General features: G+C 41.9%; 1 protein-coding gene across 28 annotated transcripts in view; it reads left to right on the forward strand.

The window, feature by feature from the left end:
- Positions 1-23,347, forward strand: part of CAST (calpastatin) — a 641,814-nt gene that overhangs the window by 367,753 nt on the left and 250,714 nt on the right. For 21 of the 28 annotated variants that reach the window (XR_015309292.1, XR_015309294.1, XR_015309295.1 and 18 more), the window contains 3 exons: positions 480-575; positions 2,610-2,702; positions 19,127-19,228. Coding sequence is in view for 24 of the 28 variants with exons in the window: in XM_086960931.1 (XP_086817057.1) it covers positions 480-575; positions 2,610-2,702; positions 19,127-19,228 (291 nt within the window). In the remaining 4 variants the exon portion in view is untranslated. The remainder of the gene's footprint in view (positions 1-479; positions 576-2,609; positions 2,703-19,126; positions 19,229-23,347) is intronic. The other 7 variants (XM_086960939.1, XM_086960952.1, XM_086960944.1 and 4 more) reach the window with 1 other exon arrangement.

Below are 23,347 nucleotides of genomic sequence, written 5' to 3' on the forward strand. Positions count from 1 at the left end.
GTCTCTTGAACAGTCCCTCTCCCACTGTGCTTTCCCTTTTTCTGTAGACCTTTCCATAAAACGTGTCTCTTTATTCTGTAACAGTGGTATAAGGCTGAGCATCCTATTTTGCCATAATAATAGCCTTGTTAGTCATTTTTGGATATGCTGAGAATAACATGCAAAGAATCTGAAACAAGACGGATCAATTCTCCTGATTATACAGAAAACACTCGGTCTGCTCCAGATGCCATTTTGAAATGTCCAAGTCTTCTATGGTCTTTGGCTGCTATCAGGGGTTGTACAAGATAAGTGTGCTTTGAGAGAGAAAATGCCTGAGAAAAACGTGTTGTGTAAATGTCTCCCAAAACATGTTCGTGGTACTACATTGCATTGTGTGGATCATCCTAGTGACAGTGGATTTTTAAGCATGTAATTATACTCCTTTATTTATTTTTCTCAGAGAATGTGAATGAGTTCAATTCTTGTCACTTTTGCAGACCATGAGCGATGCTGACCTTGCAGATGCATTCTCAATGGACTTTGTTAGCTCGCCATACACCCGTGTAAAGCCTGCTCATCCAGGCCAAATTGAAGTAAATCTTTTGATTTTTAGCCAAACACAGCTAGTGCATGTTCGAAAAGTAACTAACATCAGTTGTAGCATGGTGTGGCAAAGATGCTCAATCAAAACCGCTAACCTACCTTGCTTCACCATTTCTTCAATTATCGGCTAGCGCTGCTAATGCACTGCTTATGGCGACTCAAGTGAGGTAGGTCTATCGGATGGACCAGCTGCCATGAGTCAGCCTCCGCCATGCAGTGACCTCAGTGTGCTTCTTGAAGATGGTTAATACGCAACCTGAGCTGTAGAATGATAACTTGTTGCTTAGACTAGGTAGTAATAGGCAAGAGAAATGAGATGTATGCCAGCTTTGTATAATTGCTGCCAAACCTGCACAGATTCCACCACAGTTCAGCACCACCTCCGATCCACACCTAAACTGTTTGGTTGAAACAGGGGAAAGCAGTAGAAATATTCCAGTGACATGGAACCATTTTCAACACTATATGAAGAGACCTGCCCTTGAAATAGTGTAAAGAAAGATCTGCTTGTTCCAAAATAAGTTTTGTGTAAAAAAAAAAAATAATAAATAAATAAAACATGCTTTCATGTCAGAATGGAAAAGGATATTTATTTTACAAATATGACCGCATAAACTACAGCAACATTATTTAATTTGATTATATACTTTACATAATTTTGGAAAAGTTGCCATATTTTCCGTGTAGTGGAATGCTGAAGACTAATAATGCTTGGCATAATGCATAATCGACCGAAGACTAGAAAAATACTGAAATAGCATGCAATACCTATTCTCATAGGTAAGCGTAATGAGTGGGATTCCTAATGCTATGTCTGCGTATTTTCTAAACTACTGAAATAGTATGCCATATCTAGTATCAGAAATAAACTTAGTGAGACGCCGGACGATACAAGAACGGAGTCAGTAGAGTTTACAGTCATGCGAGGTTTGTCACTTTTGTAGTACCTTCACAAAATATCACTGGTGTTGAACACATTTTACCTTTTCCAAATGCCAGGTAGGTTTCCCAGCTGATGCAGGTAAATTGTAGCCTGCCTTCGTTAAGCTGGTGCGTATGGCCTGGTAAGGAAGGGTGCATATCACATCTTAGTCGATAATATCGACCAACAGATACTTTAGGACTATAATATAAGCTACCCAAATATTGTCAAGCTGAATGTAGATTTTCTATTATTAGCTCTACCAAGACAATATTTAGGGAATACATATTATAGTCACAGTATTTCTGTATGTCTACATTTTGACTGCTATGCTGTAGTATGACACAAAGCTAGCAAACCTGCTTGTAAGAGCTGCAGTCTTCATCTTTCATAGACCATTGAAAGCTTTGCATTTTGTAAACCCATAATTTCATCAATAGGGCGTGACCTATTCCACATAAACCATAATCACTCGTGGACTATATTTATGAATAAAGACCAACACCAGAGATCAAGAGTATTAAGTTATTTATCAATCAGTTTATCTAACCTAGGTCAATGAATGCTGCTTTTTATGACTATGTTTGAACATCTTCAGCTGGGCATTTTATCAAAAGAATCCGCAAATAAATAAAACAAATGGAAAGTAGTGGGTGGAGAGTTTATAGAGAGTGGTTCATATTAATTTAGGATTTCATATTCGCTATCCGTGGGATTATGAATAGTAATGGTAAATGCATGATACATGCTGCCGTTGGTAAGGTAATATTATGTTTTTTATAATAATAGGTTAGCCAATAAGTATTCTACTACGTTTTCTCCATGATGCTTTAGTTTGCACAATAGTGAAGTTCCATAGGGTTGTATTTATGCGGTAAGACACAATTCATTGTGCATGTTGTTTTTTTGCATGTTACACTGAAATTAAAGACCCGATTTGAGGTATTGCTTTGTCCTTGCTTGATATATTACTCTGCCTTTGAAGTTTATCTCAGTTTTTGAATAGTGTGTGCGCTTTGCCAACATAATGATTTAGCGCCATTGGTTCTGCCTAGCCTTGCCTGGAATTAATGCTCTTTGTTTTCTGTTCTATAATATGCAGCAGCCACTCGGTGAGGAGGATCTGGTTTCTGCCTTATCAACAGACTTCACCTGTTCTGCACCCACTGATGCAAAAAAAGAAAAGTCTGATGAGGTAAAGAGATGTTTTACTGTAAAGAATGTAATTCATGATGTAAAGCGGATCTAAAAAAACTTTTACTAGCTTTGTATGGGGTTTATGACTATTGTTTCCATTCAATTCAGTGCAGATTAGACTTTTTTATTCTCCTTCTAGTCTTATCTTATATTCTATTGCTGCTATTCTTCCCTCAGATAATATGGTTGATGAAAGGAGACTGCCCCAGTGCTTGCAGCGGTGGTCGTCAAGTTGTTCCCCAACTGAGATTCATCAACTCTCAGAACTCTGAACGTATGTGTTCAGAGAATCATCCTGTGATCATGAGCAGAGAGTTGGGTATGAGGGTCAGAATGTGTTTGTTTCAGTAAGATCTTAACATAGAACCTGGGGTGACTCGCACCCTGGTATCTTGTTAAGGGGCTGAGTGTAGAGCACCTAGACATTTGGAATGTGTCTGCTTTGGTTCTGTACTGCACCTCTTGCTTCACGTTCTCTCAGTCTTGCATGCCTACGCACGGGCTTCCTAGCATTGCTGCTGTGCCACTCCTGATCTCTTTCCACATTCTTACCGTCTACTTCAAAACAATCGGGACCAGAATTTTGCAGATGAAATCTCACGGCTGTTCTGCACTGCTTGCCACTAAATCAATAGATTATAAAAAGCTGCCCAGGTGATACCTTCGCCTCTTCCCAGCGGCAGACTCCTTCCTGCTCAAGGACAGTAAAATACCTTTCTAAATTTTCCAATCCCTACGGAGAGCCTGCTAACAATGCTGCTATTCTGTTCTCTTGTAAAGTTGTTGTCTCCGGCTTGCTCTAAATGCTCTCTACACAACTAAGTGTCTTGCTTTGATACATACTTTACCCCATACTGAGAAAGGCAAGCTGTGTCATCCTCTTCCTCTTAGTTTCGGATCTTTGTACATCTCAAGCCCATGAGGTAAGCTTTGTAATAGCCTTAGTGATCTCGAACATAAGGCAAATACAGAGAAGTAGGGAGTAGCGGATACCAGAGAGGCCAGACTTAGTTCTGCCTTCTACCCTAGTTATGTGACATACATGCAAATCTCTGTTTACAAAGAATGCGAGGATTCTTTTCTATGATATATTCCCCTGAAAATGCTCCAAGTGAAAATTAGAATTATTTTAATGTCTTAACTCCCAAAAGTAGGGTGTGATATGCTTCCATTTCAAATGCTTACCTGGAGTTCACCTGGAATTGCATTCAGTGTTTTTAATCATATTAACATTGCTTGCTAATGTTTAGTCTGGTGGCAGATCTTACACCTATGCCTCCAGCCTTCTACCTATCTATTTCATACCAGTTGTATTTAGCAGCTTTAAGTCTCCTGCCTCTTGTATTTGACCCTCTGCGTAGTCTCCATTTCGGTTTAAAAAAATCTTAGACTTATGAATCATAGTCTAGTGTTTTGGAGATCTAGAGGGCGGAATCATCATTAAAGAGAAAAGGGCAATACGTAGCTTCCATAGCCTGATGGAAGAAACAGGACGATTTTAAGAGCTCGTGTGAATGAGGGATATCACTAATTTGCCTTTAGATCGAGAGGTAGTTTGTTCTAGAACCGAGCTACATTGACTGAAAAGGTAGAGCCGGCAACCGTAGGTACAATTCTCCCAGTTTGATTGTGATCCAATTTCTTAAACATACCACAATTGCCACTCCATGTCAAATTTTAACATTTAATTAATTTCATATTTTGTCGTGATGTGACCGACTATCAAAAATGTTTGAGTACGGGAAGTGGTACTATAGGAATGCTCCTTTACTTACTCTTGCATTCCGTTGTAAATCAGTCCCACAACACCCAACTCCCTTTTAGTAAAAGTGCAAAGAGGGCACAGTCCTTTCTTTTTCTTCTTTATGAATGTAAATATTCCATGGATATTCCAATTTTTTCTGTTTTGGGGTGAATTCACAAATGCATACAAAAGAATACTGCTAAATTCTTCACGTACTCCAATATGCCTTTGTGAATCGGTCTCCTAGTGTTATAATAGTCATCATTACATTGTCCCCTAGATCTTACAGTTCTTTAGAAGAAGACAACCATATTAGATTGCCATCATTTATTGTTTTCCTGCTGTCCAAACAATCTGAGTACTGAGGAAAATATGTTAATGTAATGTAGTAAGCAAAACATCGTTCTGTCCTTTAGCAGGTGGTGAAACTGGGCTTTATTGGGTACCAGGCAAGCATGTTACGGCAGGATATGCTCTACTGCGTCATGCAGAAAGCAAACATCCATGTCCAGCATGCTGGTGATACCGTAAGGAAAAGAGATAATACTGGTACCGAGATGTGCCTCAGCTGCTATGGGTGGAGGTAACACTGACATCTCTAACTACTACAATAAAACAGTTCAGAGAAATAAAAAGGTAGCACCAGATAAAAACAAGCAAGAAACCTAATTAGACGGGAAGAATCCAAACTAACACTAAACAGAGAAGTGTAACACTAAGGTCAGATGAGACTGCAAACAGTGCAGGGCCCAGAATAGGGAGAGACAAAGAAAATGACAAGGACAGAACTTGTTAACTAAACAGAGCTAACATGAATCTGGAATCTAAGAAAACAATGAATACTTAAGTACATGATACCAGCACTTATTGCTCCAGGAAAACACAATATCTTCCAGTGCAGTTTACAATACCTAAGTAGGCAATGATCACTGGAAAGGAATGTGATGTTGGTTGTGGGTAAAAGAAATGAATGCAGCCAGCCATAAGCCTTGAATTTGCACCAAGCTAGAACAAGGTCAAAGTGAACGAACGAAGAGTTATCACCAGCAGAGACTCCTTTTAAAGGACAGAAGGGTGTTGACCCACTGCTTTCATCCGCAACCTACCGTGGAAAAATAGATATACAAGTTTCAGCTTATAAATCTAATGTTTGGTGCATATAGACCTCACGTTTTGTGAGGCTTCGTACTGAGGCAGGCTGGGCTGCAATTGTATTGTGCCATCACGAAATGAGGGGGTGTGGCTGTTGCCATGGAGAGCTGCAGCTCTCTGTACTTAAAGTATGCATGATAGATTGGCCAGTCTCCTTCCACCATTCCCTGAATCTTTCCCCTAGCCTGCTTTTCCCCTTACGTATTTGTGCTTATTGTTTATCTTGACCTTACAAGTAACTATGTTGCCATGCTCTAATAAGTGTGTAACCTTTGTAACGATGTAACCTGTAACTATGATCTGATGCTCATGTAAAGCACTCTGATGCCTCCGGGTCTAGCCAGCGCTATATAAACCTTTAAAATAAAATAACTAAATAAACTAGGCCACCCCTACATGGCTTTTCAGTCAAAATCCATTCTGTCTAGAAGGCAGGGAGGCTGGGCCAGCTATCACAGCCCTTGGTGTCCTCAGTGGGGCGATGTGTTGCCTTGTCCATCCAATCCCAGCATAGCTCTCATGGTATGCAAAATAGTAAATATCATAAGAGCTACGTCGGCATTGGCACTTTTGCACACTGCCAAACCCAGGAACAGAAGTGTCGGAAAGCGCAGAGTTGGGAACTCTGGCAGAATGCTCGAAGACACAGACTACAGAAGAAGTCTGTGCTGACAGCATAGCTGTGTGTGAACTGGTAGCCCCCAACAATGTGCAGGTTTTGTTTGACTTTCATCTAACCCTTCGATAAGGGAACACACTGCAGACAGGTAAGACTCCTGTTTCCGCCATATCAAACAACTGCTCAGCCAGTGGTGTTATTTTTTTAGGTTGAAAAGGTGAGTTCAATTTGAAATGGGTGCACGTGCTGCAATTAAGCACAAGCTGTGTTGGACTGCCCTTTAAGAAAAAAAAGCAGCATGTGAAACGGGCACCTTGCCTTCTCAACATGTTTACATTTTTCACCATTTGCATCATAGAAAATAAATATATGTTGAGCTAAACAAAGCAAGGATAACTAGCAGCACCAATTACAAAATGTTTATAGCTGGCCTACTTTCAGGAGTTATTTCTTTACCTGATATGCTTTGTGTCAAGAGAAATATAAAAAAAAGTGCGCAATTTTGAAGAGAGATTTGAAGGTGATTTAATTTAGGTACTAGGAGTGCCTTTCTGCATGTGTTTTAAACGATAAGCATGTGGCAATATATTTCTAGTTACATGTGGTATTGATCTATGGGTTTGAGATTTGAAATGCACTGCTTTTTTTATAATTACACCAGCTTGTGGTGTACTACAGTATGGACGAACGCTGAAACAGTTGTCCTGTGTCTCTACCAGTGTATGGCATACTTTCCATTGCTAAACTGGAATGCAATGAATATGCAATTAAAAGGACATTATTCTTTGCATGGTGTCTGGGTAAATTATGACAACTTAAGCAAACCATGGATGACATTTAGCCTTTTGTTTAATATAGCAATTACAATTTGCCTTCAGTGTCATGTTTTGGGACTATGCTAATATACATCCCATCTGTGTACATTTGCCTGCTTAGTGAATGTGGAGACAATTTCCTTTAGCCTGAAGCCCCGTTAGTTCCATTGTTGGTACTCACTTTGCTCACTCTGTGACAGTTGAAGGTGACTTTTATGCCTCACCACTTTTAAAAAGAAAGTCACCAGCTGCCACTGGTTCGCACAGGCTGCAGAGGTGAGCCCTGCAGCCATTCAGCTGCAGTAAGGGTGGCAATAATGCAGTTACTTTGATCAGGAAACAAGTACTCTACTGTCAGAGTATTCATTCACTATGATGCAAAGTCTGAAAGAAAAACTGAAAATATTGCTTTTACAACACTAGCTTTGCTAGCACTATTCATAGTTAATTAACTGGAATTGCATGTGCTCCTGGGCTACAAGCAGGTGCTTCCCTTTCCAGCAGTGGGTCTTATTGGCTACTTCTTTCTGCATAGTTCTAAAATTCTTTCAAATCCCTAAGTATACTACATTTTGTGAGATGCAGTTTCTTTTGCATTTTGACAGCACCAGGGCAACAGTATCTAGAAGGCTACATGGAATTCAGTGCAGTTCTAATTTCATCACAACAGTGCATTGTGTCAGGTGGACAGTAGTTGATGAAACATTTGGAAGGATATTGATTTGTGAGGATATGCTGTCTCCTGAGCATAAGCTGGCACTTACCCCACTGTGTAGTTATAGTCAGCTCTCTTTCCTTTGTAAAGAAATATATTGGTTTGGTCCTCCTTGGTTAATAAGCATTACATTTGATACTCGCTTAGTGTAGTCAGGTAAGGTCCTGCACACCAAATATTGTGCAGTTCCATGCAGAGGAAAAAAGTTAAGGTCTGGGGTTGGAGTTGTGGTTCCTGTTTTAGCTCTCAAGGGAAATGTTGCTAAAACCTACAGCCAAACTGTTGAACAGATTTAAACCGAACTTTACTTGAAACTCAGAAAGCGTACTTTTGGTTTGGAGTAAATCTGCTCAGTAAATGTTTAGAAAATAGCTTTAATGTGTTAACACTTTAGTATATCTTAGCCAATTCAGGCAACAGATGCAATACACCTAAGATGGCACATAGCATGTGACATTGACAATTAGACCACAGGCTATGGGTGCCATTTTAGGTACATCAAATCTGTGGCCTAGTTCTCAAGAACATGGTCTACCAGTATAATTTTGGGTGTTCAGAGTCTGCAGCCCAAAATATCGTAGCAAAATTATCTGAAATGAGGCAAGTATATATAAGTAAGTATAGGTTCACTGTACTTGATTTCTTAGAACAGTACTTAGACAGTATATATACTCAAAGTAATGTTATGGTTAGGTGAATATGTCAGTGACAACCTTAACGTTTTGAACTAAAAACAAAGAAATTCACCAGTTACAGTTTGAAGGGCTAACTAGCACTCATGCCCCCCATGCACTGCTTATGATCTCACATATCAAATCACTGAAGATATGACATCATTTCTGACAACACTGAAGACATCTCATCAGCCTTGCTCAGCTGGAGGTAGGGCTAGTGGCATGACAGTAGGGCTATGGCCACAACACTAGGACTGCGGCCACACCCTGCAGCCAAATCCTGCATGCAGCCCACCCCCTAAAGGCACCCAACTCGTGAGCCCCCTCCCCAAGCTGCCTTTGTGCCTGGGCACCCCATCCCCATGGGTCCTCACTATATTTAATGGGAAGGGGGGCACCCTGCACCCTCCCCGGGCCAATTTCAGCCCCGGGAACCCAATCCCCTTGGCCCACAAAAATGTGGAGGAGGCGGGCATGTGCCCCTCCCTCGGCCGACTTTGGTTCCAGGGATCCCATCTTCAAGGGCCTGGCCAACAAACGGTGGGTGCCCATCCAGGGCACCTACCACAATAACGTTTTGGGTTCGCATGGGGGAGCCCCAAGGCCTCTGAAGCCCTAGCCAGTTCGCTGCCTCCAACAGGAGATGGCATAGCTCCCACCCGTAGGGAGCAACTCAAATTGATGCTCCCTGTGGCGGCGGCCATTTTTTCATCTGTTTCTTTGCCTTCTTCAGTGTGACTTGGAAACCAATAAAAAGTCCGCTCCAGTAGACGGGAGCATTTTTTGCTCCCACCCACTGGGAGGGGAATTAGTGTTGATTCTCATTTGGCAGGAGCTTTGGAATTGCTCCCGCCATGGGAAAGCAGACACAGGTTTCCCTGCCCAGAAATGCTATGTCCCAGGTGAGCTCCCTGAAACATAGCAGGAGCCGGCCCTGGGGCCCCCAGGGCCATTAATATGTCTGAGAGGGGCCGAACATCCCGCCTCATTTTGAAATTGTGCCGGGGTCCCAGGTCAAAATCGTCCTGGGGAGGTAGGCAGGGTTGCGTGCCTCCACCCCCTTTTCAACAACGACTGGGGGAGGAGGTCCCCAAGGCCGAAATTGGCCTGGGAGGAGGGCTGCATGCCCCCCTCCCAGTTTATTTTAAAGACCGGGCGCCGTGGGATGTGTTCCCTGGGACCGAAATCAGCCCTCAAATATATATGTGTTAATCCCCTAAGGACCTGACCCGCACAGGAGGTCCATAAAAAGAAACAATCACAGGAGACCGCATTGGTTTAAAAAAAATAATTGCTGTAGACCCTCCACAATTTGGCCCCCAGGTGGGGTTCTTGTGTTAGTGTAGCACAAAAGTAAATATATAATGGGTTGCCATACAGAATAAAGAGGAGCAGCTGTATTTTTAAAGGATAAAATAATAAACCGCTAGACATAATAGCTCATTAAGCTTAACTTCAATACTAGTTCAAATTTGGGACATAGGAAGAAGCTAAACTACTACTTGGCCTGCGCCTCAAGACCTTCATGGGTGAAGCAGCCACGGTCTACAAATCCTAATTGATTGATTGATTGACTGATTGACTGAGTGAAATAAAGATTTGGCCGCATATTTAGTTAAGTATAGATTTACAATTCTTAACTCTACATATATGTGCCTTAATGATATGCATAAAATATAGTAAACGCAAACTTGGTTTCAGATTAAAAAAAGGTGATGGCCGGAGTCTAACCAAGATATGTCTGACAATAAACGGGTTAAAGCAAGGATGCCTTCTGGCACCCTGCCTTTTTAACATCTACACTGCCGATTTAGAGAGCAACCGTAGTCTCTTCCAGGGAGACCCTCCTAAATTGGGAAAGACAGCCATAGCAAGCCAGCAATATGCGGATGATATTGTGCTACTCTTTCAAACTCCACTTGGATTGCAGTGCCTGATTTCACAACTAGCACTATACATCTTGAATGAACAACCGATAACTAATCTAAAAAAATCTAATGTCTTATATTTTTCCAGTACTCATATAAAACGCCCCAAACTCATTAGGAGGATACATTCCAGCTTCTTACTGCAGATGAATGTATGTAAATACCTGGGGGTTCTTCTAGATCGCCATTTAAGTCACAAACAACATCTAGAACACTGTCAAGCAAAAATCAAACAATTATTACTTGCTTTCAAAACTTTACAGAAGAGCCTAAGTGGCAGTTCAACAAACCACCTCCTAAAGGTAGTGGCTGCAAAATGTTTGCCAGCAATAACATACGGCTCAGAAATGCTGAACACCAAGGACTCCCCAATGCTAAATCTAGCCCAGTCCAGATTATTTAAAAAACTGTTTTTAATCCTGCGTCATATCTCTCGGGCGCAGACACGTCTGGAATATGGACTAACTAACCAGATACAGGCCAGACATGGAGTTCTGGTTAAATATTACTGGAAAATGAGGGCAGCCAAAGACAACACGCTAGCACACCACTGCTGGGAGGAGGTTGAAAAACAATCAAGGCACATTAACTCTATATGCCAAATTTTTAAACAAGAACTTTTATCGCTAAATCTCGAGGAAGCCTGGCAAACACCCGTGGCATATCCTGTTTTCCAAAAAATCACCAACCAAAAAATGATTGCTACAAACTGATAAAGCCACTGGCCTGTAAAAGTCATGCATGGGTAGTGATGCCAACTTACAAACAAATGAAGCCACAATCCTACTTGCAAGAATGCTTCAGAATCCACTACAAGCGGAAATTGACTTTACAGAGATTGGGGTCTTTTTCAAACAAAGATCTTACCCCAAAATGGTTACAGACTTGGCCATTCCTGGACTGCCGCCTCTGTGGTTATGCATCTGCCCGGTATTCTATAATTTAAGGAAGTCACTCTTAAGGCCAATCTTAAGAGAAACTCAAATCAGGACCTGCAGAGCAGCTGTCATAAAATTCCTCAGTGGTTCCTCAGTCCAACTGTCTTGTAAGACTATCAAATTCTTGTCACTAGCAGCACAAGAGCTAGAAAAGAAAGAAACGCCGAAATAGGAATTTGGAAAGAAGGGCACAAAGCAGCCAGCCCGAGTCCTTTTTAGATATTTTTTGCCCTCCCCTTCTTTCAAAGCTCTTTTCTATGACAAGCCTTACTTTTGAAACAGGAGGCATAGATACGCTCATACCAGTACACATTCCGGGATAGAAAGCCTTAGTGACTTAGAATATGGAAAGAAGGTAATTCGCAGCCAGGCAAAACACTACGCAGATCTCCCCATCCCCTGTCAGCACTAGCACTTGACTTGTAATAGAAGGCATGGACAGGTTTACATCGCTGCTTATAATAAACTGTTGGACTTTGGTACCATACCACGCCAGGGTCACAACTATAAAAAAATGTTTTATTGCAATATTTTCATTTTCTGGATTTGAGTTATGTTGTTTATATTATGGTGGTAAGCCCCATCCTTTTTATGATTTTAGCAAATCAAATAAAAGTATTATCATCATAGTAAACCTATACTTTACTGTTCCTAACCCCGCACATATTTACTTTGGCATAAATATTGTCATGGGGCATGTATGTGAAGTTAAGGATAATAAACTTATACTTACCTGTATATTCTTACCTTCACAATGTTCTGGTAGTCCATATTTTTGCCTCAAAGTTGTGGCCGGTCATTAAGAAAAACTTGATCTTCTGGTTGTAAATATTTCCCAACTGCCTCATTTTAAATTCCCATAAATATCCAATCTGCACTGCAGTTGGGGACCTGTTCCATATTTTGTAAACCTATTTCTTCAGTCTTTGGTATGAAAATGCCGCACACATAATGTTAAAACCATTACAGTAACCTTAAAAGTAAATTTTTTTACAACCTCAGAGGGACTATGAAATACATAAAACCCCCAGCATAGATCTGCATGGAAATGTCAATATTACATTGTCTATACAATACATTGTAGCAAAATGCCTATACTAAAGCCTGACAAAACAAATGACCTTTTATTTACTATGGGCCAGATATACGAAAGCTTTTTGCAATTCTTAACGGGCCGGATTGCAATTTCGGCCCATTAAAAAATGCAAAACATACTTCTCATAGGTACAAAGGCCAAAAATGTGTTGCAATTTCTGCCTGGTAGAAATCACAGATTGCAACCGTGATTTAGGAAACCCAAATAGGGATGACCTATTTCGATTCCCAAAGCACATGTACAAAGCATTTCCTAAATGCGAATTGGGCATTTAGGAAATGCTATTGCCATGGACTCAACATTGATGGTTCCCAATAGCAGATGCACGTTTGAAGTGTGCGTATACAAGTGGTGTCTGAGTTGGCGTCCTCTTTGGGCTAGTACCCATTTGGAACCGAGATGGTGCAGTAGTTTTTGTCCAATAGTGAAACCCCATTTTGATTTCTAGCAGATCGGTGGAGAAAACCTCTAATTTAGACATTTGCTATTATGTAACACCAGCACTAGGTCTTGGATAATTCCCTCAAACTGGTGAACTGCCTCTCAAATGCCCCGAACATGCCTGTTTACTTGAACTGTTCTGTTGATGAGACTGTAATCTACTGTTCATGCCCCCAGTGACTAATTCCATTTCCACTATCAAATATACTTCCGCTCCTGGCACTGCCCATGCAAGATTGTGTATTTGCTTTTCTCCTTAGTCTTTTTTGGCTTTTCGCTGGTCCGCTACCATAACCGTTTGGATACCACCTACCTTAGTCCCCATCAAGGTGGTTTTGAGCCGCTCTGCTTCATGGAGGAGCCTTCAAAATGAATGTTTCATAATAATTTTCTGGATAGCTATCCCACGTCTGTTCTATATGTGGCTATTCAGTCTTTGCATACAGTGACCCTCGTATAGCTCCCTTAACACTCACTTTTCCTTCAGCCCATGAGTTACTGAGTTAACCTTTGCTGCGGACTGCCTGTCCCCCCCTGGACCTGCTGGCTATGCTAGCCCTCTTTCTGAACGTTCGGACTCGGACCTTCACGCTCCCCCGCCATTATCTCTATAGGACGTGCCTCTTCTACCAACGTTTTTCGTCCACCATTTTAGTGACCTCTCACTGTCCTTCTGACTCTCCTACTGTCTCTCTTATTGCCTCTGACCAGTATAGGCCTAGAGTATATCCACTTGTATCCAGTGCTTAATTTGTAAAATATGAAGTGCAGGTGCTAAAATGTTTGTTGAAGGCCACACCTACTTTTATCTGGCTCCACCCACTCCCTCTACTAGCTCCACCCACGTACTCTGTTAGCTCCACCCACATCTTCAACTGGCACTGCTAATAGGGACCCTACTCCTGCCGTCACATTCGGTATGGTTGGAACTTTACCTTCAGGCAATCTCAGGAATGGGCTGGAGAGGTGAGTTGGCCTCCCTTGAAATGGGAAAACTCACTTACCCAGATAGGAAAAGCAGACCTGTGTCTTGGGTTAAGCAAGGCCTCAATGGCATCTTGCAGACAGCATGTAGGCCAGGCCTATGTGTTTAATGGTAAGAGTGAAACAACTGCAAGCTATCCCGATTCCCAAGCCTATCCCAGAGATGCTGTGCTGGTAGAAGATTCTTTGTTGAGCTTCCTGCAACAGCTGTGCATTGTAGCTACTATTAGGTGTGGTAAGGGATAACTTTACATCTCTGTTCGGGTGTGAGCACCTGTGGAGACTTATTTAACACATTAAACTTACAGATTTGAAAAATAAACTTCAATGCAATGCCATTCGGGAGTAGGAATCTAATAAAAGGCATAAACATGAGAAGTCCAGCCGAAGGCTTTACTCCGAGCAACCACCAACAGATCCAGCTCACAACCCCAGCACATCCAAAGTCCCAATGACTCCTGACAATTCATACAGTCATAGCATTCTACATTCTACATCTAGCACATGCAAGTGGATTACAACAGAATCCAAGGCCTAAAGTATTATAGATAATTTGGACTAGAGTTTTGTTGCAGGCCACACTAGAGAAATATGTTTTCTATGCAGCAAAATAGAATACATTTTCACCACAAACTTGTCGTCAATCCTAAAAATTACAAACATCGCTCAAAGTTGTTGAACAATCACAGACGTGCAACGCCCTCTTTGGGAGCAGAATAGCAGAGTCCTCAGTATTCTTTCTCTCTCTTACTTGCTTCTATTTTTCTCTCTAACCCCCACACCCCAATCTACCTCTAACTCTGATTGTCTTAACTTTCGCTTTACCTGCTATCCCTCCCTGAGCACCCTGTCTTTCAATATATATCTATCCTTCTCTCCTCACCCATTTCTTGCTCCAGCATCTCTCTCTCTTGGTATCTGACCTCACGGCTCACCCCTCTTTACCTCTGCCTCTCTCTCTCTGCTGTCTACCTTTTCCTACCTACCCTCTTCGAAGTTCGCTCTGGAGTACATATCAGCCGGAAGACAATTTCCTACTGGGAACATGGCTACGTGCAATATGATCAAACACTGTGCTTCATGGATATGTTTTTGGGAAGAGGTTGGCTTGGAGTCTTAGTTATCACTTAAGTGATTACAATTTAGACAGTGTCTAACTGGCGCTGCTAAAAATGAGGAAGGTAATTTGTTACAAATGAAACACACTGGCGGTCAGGCATGAGAAGAGTGTAGAAAGGGACTAGTAAGTATGCGGCGGCAGACAGAGCAAGAAAGAAATTAAACAGAGGAGAAGATTGTCTTTTGAGGATAGCATGGTCTCAGAGAGTACTTGCACACAGCAACGTTATGGTAGAGGAAATCTCTTTGAATGGTGTGCATTTGTCTTTCGTGGCAAATAAGCATATCTGCTGAATTTAAGAGAAAATGTGGTAAGCATCTAGGGTGAAAACCTGTGGTGCTAGAAGGATCAGTGATGTTGGGTGATTTTATGTTGTGGTGGGGCAGGAAAACACCAAATCGGGGTTTCCTAGGTGTCTAAGCATTATGAAGGTCTAACCAGCCCAGCAGGCGTGAGGGGAGCAAACAAATAAGACACCTCAGAAGGTGCAGGGGCAAAAAGTCCTCTTTGATCAAATTCTTTTGGAGCGCATGCCATGCGCCCGAGTCGTTTATTTCAGTTAAGATTTATTTGTGACCCGGCACGCCTCAGAAATTCGGACGGCTGACGGAGTGTTATTTTACAGGACTGACCGACCATCATCAGTTTATGATTTTAGTAACTCGTAGACGCATACATAATTGTTTTTGTACCCTGCCATGGGGCACTGGTAACTAAGTACGGTTCAACGAGCGCCTCAGAAAAGTGAGTGTTGTGCACTTTTACGAATGAACAGAAACAGTTGTGTAAGGTACCCTCAAATTAATTCCACCAAAAGGAAAGGTTTAAATGTCCACTGGTTCTGTTGCTGTATTATAACAAATATTCACAAAGGAAAACGGTGAGCTAAATAACTGTACTGGCGGAAAGAAAACAAAGATGGTTAGGTAATTGCCTTACAATTATTACCCCTGGGTGCAAGTCTACTAATTGTCATGCTCTGTTAAGTTGCTGCGTCATAAAAACTGTATGGCCTTCATTTCCTGAAATCCCTTTCAGAGAGGATGGGGCTTCCAGCGTGGCTGTGATATATTCACTGTCACAAACCTTTCCTCCAGGATTCCTATATACCGTGCAAGGGTTAATTATAACAGACCAGTCATTAATGGAAAGGGTGAGACTTCAGCTAACCCTTTATGTTCAGAGGGGGGAGTGAAACACTTACATAGACTGAAGTGTGGTGTGTTTCACAGACTTGCTGTGGAGTCTCTGAACTTTTTTCAAAGTGGCTAACTCCAGGCTCTTTAACCTTTGAAGACTTATTCACATCTCCTAAAACCAGACGGGGTGCACGTCAAACAACATCAGCTTCGCAAGTGCAATTTTAAGAGTGTGACGTGGATTTAGACCTATTATTTCATGTGCGATCTGGGGCAGATGTGGTATTGTAAGATCTCTCACTGCTGTAATTGACTTTTTTATTATAAACGTAATGCTGATGGAAGGCAGAGGGAATGCCGGTGCGTGGCTGCCTATCTTTTAGGGAAGGCCAGGTGTTACTAGAAGCAGTTTGTTGAGTGTGACGGTGACCACACGTGAGAAAGTGAAAGTGTGAAAACAAACTGTGTTTCCTCGTGTACTTGGAAACTGTGTGCCCGCCTGCGCGCCAGCTGCGATGTTGGACACAGACATCTCAGCAAGCCAGGGGCGGGGGCCTGGGCGGGCAGGGCTATGACCTTTTACATAATTGTAGTCTTAAACCGGGGGGCAGGCCCTATATCGAGATTGTACCGCTAATCCTATTGCTTATGGAGGCGAGCTGCTTCCCACCATGCCGGTGATCTTACTAACAATCGGACCGCCACGCTAGCAAAAAATAAACAGCGTTGGTTTTGGCACGGCATATTTGTCAGTAAATTGGAATAGTTAGCTTAGCTACTAGTACTGTAAGTCAGTTGTTTTCTGCTTAGCGTCTTACCGTTAATTGTGGTGGGCTGGCCGGTGGGGGAACACAATGGCTGCAAGCACTGCCTTTGCTCAGCCTCAGTTTAATAACGGATTAGTTCAATTAGGCGGCGGCCGGGGACTGCTTCCTACCAGACACTCACAGTAGAACTGTACTACAGGCTGATCAATGTGGCGATGCCTGCACATGCTGCCCAAGTCGTCATCGGTCGGATCAGGCTTTCTTCAATGACGTTGACGAGGACGACTCGTGGTGTGCTGGGCGTGGCCATGTAAAAAAAAATCTGCGCGCCCTGCGCCCACAGCCCCCACCTCCTTAGGAAGAATCGTAATGCAGCCCGCCCAAATAAATCAGTGTGTGTCTGTCCCGCGGCCCGCCCACCGGCAAGTGAACAGTCAAATCAACGCTGCACTGAACTAAGGGCCACGGCAGCCTGATCAACTTATACATTAATTAAAGAATCTTCTCTTGGGCTCAGGCAGTTTGGTTAAGAAGTCTCACAGGCAGCCGCAACACTATAAACGGCCGTGACTCACACTCTGGAGACGTGAACACGCTGCGAGTTCAGTAAGGTACATTTTTAAAAGACATCAATCTGTGACGTGCGCAGCAGATGCATAGACCCGGCCCTGGTAATTAAGTGCCGGTGCTAAGCACCGGAAACACCGGCACAAATTAAGCACTGCTTGTATCTCCCCCTCTTGTGATTCTACCTCTTGTACATTTGCAATTTTTCTCTTTCTATTTGCACCTTTCGTATGGGCCTAGTGTATATCCATGTGTATCTCCTCCTCTTGTGATTCTATCTCTTGTACATTTGCAATTTTTTTCTTTTCCATTTGCACCTTTTGTTACGCGTGTGATCCTAGGTCAGCTGAAATTCCTGGAGCCTAGTCCCGACAGCTCGACGACTTTCGGAGGGCTGGATGAGGTCCCCCGCTACACGGCGGAGGAGGGCACTGGACATCGAATGCTGTCTTATGTAAACCGCTCTGATAACATAAACGGGTCAAGATCCTGAAATGTGCAATGTAACTGATTCTATGTAAACTGCTGTGACAATATGTAACGGAACTGGTGCTATGTAAAGCGCTCTGATAACCTGATCGGTTCAAGTTCGCGCTATAGAAAACTCTAAAAATAAATAAATAAATAAATGTGCAAATTTAAAAAATGCATTTAAAAAAGCAAATCTTAATGTGCCTTAGGACATAAGTGCACTTATATGTGCACTACGAATTTCAGGGTGCCTCCAGGGGGCCTTATGCCCTGAGGCGCTCTTGGGTTTGGAGTTCCTATTTGGCCCTTAGGTGGATTTCCTATTTTCAATATTCTAATAGCAATTCCTACTCTATAGGAATCGCTATTAGGAAGTCGTAAATCTGTACATGCCATTTTGCATTTCCTACGGAAATGTAAAATAGGAATTTCGTATATCTGGCCTTTAACCCCTTGTCTGCTGATGACGGAACCGCTCCGTCATCCGCTGCGGTGGCGCTGTGCTGATGACGGAGCGGTTCCGTCATGGCCCGCTCGCTGCTCATGCGCGACGCGAATTCCGCGCCTGCGCTGAGCGTTCTATTGAGCGGGGCGGACCGTGACGGAACCGCTCCGTCATAAGCACAGCGCCACCGACGCTGGTGACGGAGCGGTTCCGTCACCAGCAGACAAGGGGTTAATGTAAGAAATGTACAGGATATTCACTTACATTACTAACCAATGGGGACTTAGGCTATCTATAAAGTGTCTGAATATTTCTAACATTTAAAATACTTTTCATCTTTTAATTCTTGCATTTGTGTTTTGTGTTTTTGTACATTTCTTTACTTAATGGTCAGTTGTTTTCTGTTTTAATACATTAGGTGATTTGTCTTATCAGGACATCATTACCAGTGAGTGAATACCTGCCACTTCTGCCCACTTAATATTGAAAAATCCATAGTTCGAACTTTTCTCTTTGTGTAGCTTTCATCTTGTTCTTTTACAAGGTCGTAAGCCTACTAATATTAAGATACCACTTGTAACCCTACCACTATTATGATATAATTTTGCCTTCCAGCTATTGAGTTTACAACCTGCTTTTTGTTATTCATGGAGTTATTTGTATTATTTGGGGCAATGTCAGTGTTATTAATAGCACAAATAAGCACTGCAGAAAACACACATTGATGCTACACATTGTTGAAATGGATTCTTAACATCTAACTTGGCATTCTATCTAATTTGGCCTTCTATCCTTTTGTTTTTCTAGGGGAAAATAGATGACAGCGCTTTAGATGAGCTAATGGGTACACTTGAAGGGCCTGAAGAAAACATTCCAGAATCTCCAGTATACACTGGCCCAATAGTTACGGTAAATATTGCATGTAATGCTTAGGACCAGTCCCATTATAAATATTGCAAGTAAATCCTGTTTGTTTCCACAGATTTGTTTTTTCAGTTTGCTTCAGTAGTTGCTTTATCATACTAAAGAAGGAATGAACACTGGACATTTTTTAAATATTACCTTGACATCTGTATTAAGGATGGTACTCCAAAATGATGACCGTGACCAGATGAGTGAGTTGAGGAAACTTTCCAGGAGAAAGTGTCCCAGCCATCGATCTGCCTCAGTGCTCTAGCCCAGTGCTTCCCAAACGGTATACACCCGTTACAACGCAACTTTTACAACTACCTACTATTACAACGCAACTTTTACAACGCATACCATTACAACGCATTGCGCTGGGGGGCGCTCTAGGATAGGGAATAAGTATAATTTACTATCCAACACCTTCCCTAGTGTCCACGGGGACTGGAGTTGGAATAGTAAATTATACTTACCACTATCCAGCACCTCAAAGCGCTATGCGTTGTAATGGTATGCGTTGTAATGGTCGCGTTGTAATAGTAGGTAGTTGTAATGGTATGCGTTGTAACATGGTACATCCTTCCCAAACATTTTAGAACCAAGACTCACTTTTTAATACTACAAACTTACGCAGCCCACCTAGCTTTAATGGCCATGAGGTGGGTGTTTTTTTTTAATGCAACTAAAGCATCGTGTGGTAGAGCAGTTTCATTTACAGATAGCATGGTCACTGAATTTGCACAGACATACAGGTTTACTCCTAAAACTATATCGCACACAAATGATAATATGTGAAACTCGGGTTTCAGTGACAATTTATTATTTTTGCCTCATCAAGGACCTTCTGCGCCTATTAAAACATTGTTTCCATCACACAATTACAAAACAATGTTTCTTAATTTTTGTTTTCTTTAATGCTGAATGTGTACAGTTCATTTACAGGTGTTTATATTTTGTTTTGGGTTACATAAAATGACATCCTACAGTCTTTCCTTTCAAATGTCATATTCCCCAGCAGGATTGTCACATAATTAATTTTACTTTTCGTTCTCTGACTGCAAATTGAGAGGAGTTTGCAAACCTAAGTAATTGTGACAAGATAAATACAGAATATAAAGGCATCTGTATTGCTAGGACTTTCCCGATTCAAAACAATTTGGCTTGCATCCCAGCAGTGGTTTACGGCCCACAGTTTGGGAAACACTGCTCTAGTCTTTTCTCCCCCTCCAAGCTCCCTTCCACAGCATTCTAGAGCTCTGCTCCCCACTATCAGTCCACTGGCCTGCATATAGAAACCCCAATCAAAGATACCACACATCTTCCCCTGTACAATAAGCAACACAACGTTCACATTTAAAAAAAAAATAACAAAAATAACAAAATGACAACCAAGCACAATACAGATAATCTAACTTCAGGGGCTATGAATATATAGAATAGGAGAAAATCACAAGTAAAGCTCAAAGAAACCATTGCAGATTAACATAAAATGCAAAGGTTGCTCTCAAAGAAACCTACTTTTGTACAGAATTCGATAAAAACATGCTCAAGAGTTAGATATATATGCATAATCACATTGTATAAACATCAAAACATTTAGGGGTTTTTATCATTCTGCTACGTCTCTGTTGGCCTCCTATGTGGTCCCTGTTATTTTGTTCTTCGCTCTTATTCTCTTTCTCAGCATTCTTTTCCCCTCTCACATACTCGCCACAATCCTCACCCTGCTTGAACATAAGAATTCTGTTCAGATTCCATATCTGTGAGTCCTGTCTTTATTGCATTTTTTAACAGTTTGACTGTAAACCGATTTGTTTACTTCTGAAAAACCTGCACTCCTATTTACTGGGTGAGGGTCTCTTGATCTGAACCAAACCACCAACCTCCACCACCGTTCCCTTAACAGCCTTATTACCTCAAACCATGCTTTGCTTTCACTTCCTTTATATATTTCTCCCTTCCTCCACTCCGTCTGTTCTATTCACACTTCTTATTCACCCACAATTGCAAAACAAGGGATTTAGCCTTCCTTCCTCTAAACTGTTCAAGAGGTATTCTCTTATTGACAGAATGTGGAGTTAACCTATATACCTTAGCCCTTCTATCCCCTTCCTCTTTCCAACCTTTCCCATTTTTCTTAGCTAACTGCATAGTCTCTCCACCACCCCCAAACTCCCTGACATTCCATTCTAGAGCTTCTCTTCTCACTCACATTCCGCCAGTATGTATATGGCAACCCCGATCCAAGAGCCAAGACCCAAAATATCCAATGCACTGCCACTATCACTCCATGGAGTCATCCATCACTCGCATCACCACGGGTTGAACTCTAGATTTCAAGACCATATCGCCAAAAGAACTCTGCATATGGTCTTTGGCAACTATTTCCACACAGAGCCATGCCCAGATACCAATAACATCATTTTAACCTCTCCTTAGTCTTTGAGATATCCTGGTGTCCCTCGTGTACTAAATTAACCCCTTCTCTGCGGGCGGTTTCACCTGCTGTGCGGGGGGTGGGGGGGGGGCGTGCGCAGCGCCGCTGTGCTTGTGACGAGCTCGGCTCGTCATGAGGCACAGTGGAGCTGCACTCATGACGAGCCGAGCTCGTCACGACCACTCCCGTTTTGGAACGTTCAGCACAGCGGGGAAATTATCCCCGCGTGTGAACGTTCCAACGGTCATGACGAGCTTAGCTCATCATGAGTGCCGCTCAACCGTGCCTCATGACGAGCTGAGCTAGTCATGAGCACGCAAAGGGTTAAATAAACCCTTTTCTGAGGGATATGGGTGGAATCAATCTGGCACCTCTGTCACAGACCAATTTTTCAACGAATGAATCATTCACAATCCAAACTTTTCTGCATTCCTCATTGTAATCATCCTTGTTCTTCAACCTTTATTGACACAAGATTAGACCTCTTGCAGAACGTTGTCTTCCTCTACCCCTTTTCTCAAGTCAGCCTCCAAAATGATGCTCTCTTCAGTCTTACACTTTTGTGTCAGCTACTTACTCATAACTAGCTTCTTCAGAATTATCAGTCACCTTTGATACCAAACGTGAAAAAGAATCAGCTACATGATTATTATATACGAACTGAAATTTGAGTTCTTGAAGAGATCTAACCCATTTAGTTATCCTTATTGAAACCGTGTCCATTGCTTTTTTTATTGAAAATCTCAGAGTGGTTTGAGATCTGTTTTAATGCAAAACTCACTTCTCCACAAAACGTTTTTTACGTTTTCTAACTACCCAATACATAGACAATGTCTCTTCATTGATAACATAATGAAGGGTTTCTGGTCCTGTCAAACTTCGAAACATGAACACTAAGGTTTTCTCGTCATTTCTCATTATTCACCTGTACCTGAATCATGCCCATCCCTTTAAAACCAGCACCAGTTTGAGGGTGGATTTAATCTGTGGATCAAAGCTCTGTAAATTAGGAGCTGAAACTAGTAGTACTTTTATGCTAGTGAATGCCTCCTCTCACTCTTCATCTAACCTTTTCGTATTTTTCCACCAACTCTCTCACAGATTTATTGTAGTAGTCTGCCGTACCCAGAAAACTCTTTAAATCTTCTTTAGTTGAAGGTGAACTAATTGTCATATGGTCTTTACTAACTCCCATTTAGGCGTTCTACCTCTGCCAGTCATTTCATGACCCAAATATACAATTGAGATTTCTCTGAAATTGCACATTTTATCCTTCATTGTACGCTTCACCTCTTATGAACTTCCCTTATTCTATCATCATATTTCTGCTCATCAAAAACCAATATGTCATTTTAACACCCAGCAACTCCTTTCAGTACTTTTTCCATAGCCCTTTGAAAAACAGATGTCACTGAGAACAACCCAAATGGCATTCTAGAAAGCCTAAAAGTACCGAATGGGGCAACCAACACTGTAAGAAGTTCAGATTTCTCCTGAAGCTTAATTCTATGATATGCCAAAGTGAGATCAATTGTTAAAAAGATTCTGGCCCACTCAACAACCTCGCCAATTCAGAAATGTTGGGAATGAGAAACTGGTCAACCAATACATACTTATTTAATTCCCTCAGATCTTCACACAACCTCAGCTTACCACTGGCCTTCCTTGCCGTAGCCACTGGAGCC

This window comes from Lissotriton vulgaris, chromosome 3_1, assembly GCF_964263255.1.
Source record: "Lissotriton vulgaris chromosome 3_1, aLisVul1.2, whole genome shotgun sequence".
Classification (NCBI taxonomy): Eukaryota; Metazoa; Chordata; class Amphibia; order Caudata; family Salamandridae; genus Lissotriton; species Lissotriton vulgaris.